The 5,376-nt window shown below is 37.6% G+C and overlaps 1 protein-coding gene across 1 annotated transcript; it reads right to left on the bottom strand.

Moving 5' to 3' along the window:
- Positions 1-3,356: 3,356 nt before the first annotated feature.
- Positions 3,357-4,818, bottom strand: LOC139781591 (uncharacterized). The gene is made up of 2 exons (XM_071720425.1): positions 4,621-4,818; positions 3,357-4,534 (listed from the first exon to the last, which is right to left on the bottom strand). The coding sequence occupies exons 1-2, from the start codon at positions 4,801-4,803 to the stop codon at positions 3,407-3,409; spliced, it is 1,311 nt and encodes a 436-aa protein (XP_071576526.1). The 5' UTR covers positions 4,804-4,818; the 3' UTR covers positions 3,357-3,406.
- Positions 4,819-5,376: the final 558 nt, after the last annotated feature.

Here is a 5,376-nt window from a genome sequence, read left to right on the forward strand (position 1 = left end):
TTTACTTCAAATATTATTTTATATTAATTATTTCATTATAAGAGATGTTTTATTATTTTTCTGTTGTCGTTTTGCTCTATAAATGCCGTTTCGTGGCAAATTTCCGCGTCACGTATCTATGTATATAAAGCTGATACATCTATATACAGGGTGTCGTGTAATAATCGCCGGACCTCTTGTATGCAGGTAGAGTGAGTTAAACCGAGTGGAAAAGTTATCTATCATTTTGCGAAATTCGCAATACTTATTGAGAAATTAATTGAAAAAGATCGGCCAATCCACGCGAGTAGAAGCCGCGCGGCCAGAAGAGACGTCCCGCACGCCCACCTACTAGCCGCGCGGCGAAGCGGTGGGAGGGGCCCTGCCGCTCGCGAGCCAGCAGTGGAAGGGGCGCTGCCGCTGGCTCGCCGCCAACGCGTAAAGGTGCGATTTCACGATGACGCTCGACGCTGGATTCGAGCGTCAAATCTGGTCACGTGATTAGATTCAGCCAATCTAGTGGTTAGGTTATATTTCGCGTCCCTCTGAATCTATCACGTGACCAGATTTGACGCTCGAATCCAGCGTCGAGCGTCATCGTGAAATCGCACCTTAACGCTAAAGCTCCGCGTCGAATTATTCTCTCTCTCTCTCTCTCTCTCTCTCTCTCTCTCTCTCTCTCTCTCTCTCTCTCTCTCTCTCTCTCTCTCTCTCTCTCTCTCTCTCTCTCTCTCTCTCGCGCGCGCGCGCGCGTGCACGAAATAAAAAATATGCTGTCAGAATAAAACGCCATTTACGGTTCGAGCTTGGATCTTGCAATTAGTAGCCTAATAATAATATTTTTTGTGTATTACACATAATTTTTTCTCCAACAATTTAAATTGTCTGCAGACTTGCAACACAGCTCCCGTTAGATCGAGTAGTAAAATCCTCTCCCTCCCCGTAATTAAATTGATTTGATTTAACTATTATTACGTTTACGCGAGCGTTACTTCTGTAGTAACTTACGATAATTCCTTCGCGTAAACGGGAGTTTGTAGTAACTTACGATAATTTACTCCGCGTAAACGAGTGAATTATCGTAAGTTACTACAGAAGTAACGCTCGCGTAAACGTAGTATGTGACGCTAAGCATCTAAATAACTGTAAAGAATTTATTGTGAAAAATTTTATGTAGTGCACAAAAAATATTATTAGGCTACTAACAATAAGATCCAAACTCGGACCGTAAATGGCATTTTATTCTAATTTGATTATGCTGTCATTTCCTCGCCACCTTGCGGTATACAGCACGGCGCATTTTTTTTTAAGTGGTATCCCCAGTAGGTCTAATCCACTCTCATAAAATTTAATGTAACAATTGTTCGAAGTGCCTCCCTCGTTCTTTTAAACAAAGTTCGACCCTTCGAGTAATGTTGCGCGTCGCGCGATACGCCAATTCTGGCGTGATGGTATTAAAAGCTGCGAGAATTGCTTCTCGCATTTCAGCTTCTGTACCATCACGCCTGTGCTCGACTACGGCTTTAATGTGTCCCCACACGAAATAATCGAGCACATTAAGATCTGGCGATCGCGGCGGCCAAATGATTGGGCCACCTCGATCCACCCATCTGTCCGGATAATGCGCGTTTAAAAATTCGCGTACCTGCCGAGAGAAATGTGCAGGAGCTCCGTCATGCTGAAAAATGATTTCTCTTCTTGCATGGAGAGGAATATCTTCGAGGAGAGCAGGCAACTCATTTTGAAGAAAATTTCTGTATATCTCTCCATTTAAACGGGGCGGTAGGAAGTAAGGACCGATCTAAAAATTGCCCCAAAAAAAAATGATTTTTAAATCTGCGAAAGAAAATTCCTTAAATAATTTTAAATGGCTTCGATGACTAAAATTCAATATGAAGAATAGGGCAAGGAAAGCCGTAACGGGATGTTCGTGTTAAATTATTTTTAATAAACAAATATTTTTCCAACCATAGTAAACTGCGCGTCGACAAATCGTCAGACTTGAAACACAATTTTTGGTTGGTGCAGTAAAATTCCCTCCCACCTCCTTAATTAAATCGTTACGTTTTAATTTTTGATGCTAAGCATCTAAAAATTGTAAAGAGATTTAGTGGGAGAGAATTTTACTACACCAACCAAAATTGTGTTTCAAGTTTGACGATTTGTCGGCGCGCAGTTTACTATGGTTGGAAAAATATTTGTTTATTATAAATAATTTAACACGAACATCCCGTTACGGCTTTTCTTACCTTATTCTTTATAATAAAATTCCTTAACTTATACTAAGTAAAACTACTTACGATTCGGTTCGCTATTATTCCCGCCCATACATTAATCGCCCAGCGATATTGAAATGCGCGTTCTCGAACGACGTGCGGATTTTCCTCTGCCCAATACACATAATTACGTGTATTAAACACGCCATTTGGGGTGAACGTAGCTTCGTCCGACCATAAAATACAGTCGGGGAAAAAATCATTCCGCCGACACTGCGCGAGAAATCCTGCATGTGTTTCGCTGACTGTTAATATTTATTAAAAAATAACGCAAAAACATTAAATAAAGATAATAAAAATACCTTCACAAAAATAGATGCGCTGTTCTTGATCTCTCGGAAAGAGTTGCTGTACTCCCTGATGATGATACGGATGCTTTCGGTTTCGACGTAAAACACGGTGCACTATGTCTCGCGAGAAACCAAGCATCCGTATCATCATCAGGGAGTACAGCAACTTTTTCCGAGAGATCAAGAACAGCGCATCTATTTTTGTGAAGGTATTTTTATTATCTTTATTTAATGTTTTTGCGTTATTTTTTAATAAATATTAACAGTCAGCGAAACACATGCAGGATTTCTCGCGCAGTGTCGGCGGAATGATTTTTTCCCCGACTGTATTTTATGGTCGGACGAAGCTACGTTCACCCCGAATGGCGTGTTTAATACACGTAATTATGTGTATTGGGCAGAGGAAAATCCGCACGTCGTTCGAGAACGCGCATTTCAATATCGCTGGGCGATTAATGTATGGGCGGGAATAATAGCGAACCGAATCGTAAGTAGTTTTACTTAAAGGGGAACACCAAACATGGCCCCCTCCGATTCCGGCGAGTCTAACATATGTTGTAGTCCTACCCTCCCACTAATTCATGGTAAAGCGATACGACCCAACTCTCAAGCATTTATTATTTTAACAGAGAAATTAATATGTTTTAATTACAACATTTATTATATTTACAAATTATTTAATTAATTTATTTGCTTTGCAATAAAAGTTGTGTAATTGTAAATTATTTAATTATAAGTTTTACTATGCAATAAACATTTAATACTACAAAAAGGAAAGTATACAAAGGAAGCCAAAAAAAAAATTAGACTGTTTTTATGTATAAAACTCATAAAAATTTTATTTCTAATAATCAAAATTTATTATTCATCTTCGGAATCAGATTCACAATGAGACAGATTACATGTTTTAGGATGGTATTTATCATAAAAACATTCAAAACATAATATCTTTTTACAATGAGCACATTGAATAAAACCTACACTTTTGCAGATGCACAATTTTTTTACTACTGTTATGGGAAAACAAATATCATTCATATTTAAAAATATTGGCCTCTCTTCTATTAATTTTGATGCGTACCAAGCATATAAAAGCATCGGTTGAAAAACGGGAGCGCTCAATTGATGTAACAGCAGCGAATGTATTTTTATTGCGTCCTCGCGAGTACCGATTTCTCGCTGCTGTTGTAATAAAAATGAACAATTTTGCAATCGCTTTATAAAATTTTTTACCTGTCGATAAAAATATACATCGCACGGCTGACAAAGAGGGGTGCATTTCGGAGGAATCACCTTAACAGTACACGATGCTCTATTTGTTTCATCTTCGAAAATATCATCATACAACGTTAAATCGGTTTGACCTCCCCACGAGTCTATCAATAACAAAAATTTATTGTCTACAACATACGGAGACAAACAATATTTTAAATAGTCGGTATATATATGTTTTGTTAATTTGCCCGACTTTGAACACGAAACAAAAACGTTTTTATATTCGCTTATTAATGTATCTACTTTTTTTTGCACCGTCGGACCAAATTTTCCTGTCGATTCCTGCATGCACAAGAAAACCACAGGTAACATTTTGCCCGATGCAGTTATGGCGTATTGTGCAGTATACGAATGAGAAATATTATGCAAGCTTTTCTTTTTGATAAGGACGGTCTTTGAGCCTTTTGGTGCGAGCGATCTATTATATGGAATTTGGTACTGACATCCCGTCTGATCCGTATTAATAATAAAATTACAATCAAATTCGGGCATAATTGCCCTCGTTTGTGTTTGAAATCGTTCTGCTGCCTCCAAAGTTTCTTCCAAGGTTGCGTGATCTCTGTTGCTTATGTATCTGGTTATTTTCCTTTGCCGAATTTTATACTTCTGTTTGAATCTATCGGTCCAACTAGAGCTGGCAGAAAAACTGAAATTATCATTTAATAATGGAAAAGCTGTCGCCATCGCCCATTGCTGTAGAGTTCTTGTTGTTATCTAAAAATTGATGTTAATGTACTTTTCTAAAATCGTTATTTGATAATATTAATATTTTATAATATAAATATTTTCCAAAATTATACCTGCTCAAGACACTGTCTTGCTTCTGTAAAGTGCTCGAATGTTTGCGTTTCAATGTATTTCCATTTGTCAATTTTTGTTCCTCCTCGTTTAACATCTTCTTTCCATATACGCAGCATTTTTTTATTTTTTAACTTATGGCAACCTTGCCTCTGTAAAGTTTTTAAAGTCCATTGCGGATGCATCTCGACAAGAGCAACTGCTTTTTCTTTATACGATAATGGTATATGTTCATAATCGCGAGAAAATGGCAATTCTGGCTGGAATTCTGGACTTTCACGAGGTATACACTATAAGCAAAGGAATTGCATTGCATGCTATATTATTTTTATCTATTACGCTGACTCAAGAAATAAAAAAACACAAAAAATATTAGCAAAAATTCAAACATACCTCCTCATATTCTTCTGCATTGTCAATGTCAATATCTTCGGCACCTATTAGATCTTCATCTATTATTATTTTGCGATCGCCCAACATAAACATAATTTCATTAAAAATTGCTTCGCCCATAGCGATAGAAGCGTGCGATATTTGTGCTGGTGGTGTATTTGTTAGCAGATTTTCTGCTTCCAGCAAACTCTTACAATATATAAGAGCGTTAGTCAAGTTATTTTTCATATCATCATCCTTCCCAAGGCTCTCTGCTTCCGAGTTTGAATCCGATATATTCTGTTCTACACTTTCACTAGTACTTGGCTCTTGCATTTTTCTGACAATATTTTTTCACTTTTTGCACTACACGCTGTATGTTCCGA

Source organism: Temnothorax nylanderi, unplaced genomic scaffold, assembly GCF_030848795.1.
Source record: "Temnothorax nylanderi isolate EJ_2023f unplaced genomic scaffold, tnyl_v1.0 TNYL_tig0347_pilon, whole genome shotgun sequence".
NCBI classification, from domain to species: Eukaryota; Metazoa; Arthropoda; class Insecta; order Hymenoptera; family Formicidae; genus Temnothorax; species Temnothorax nylanderi.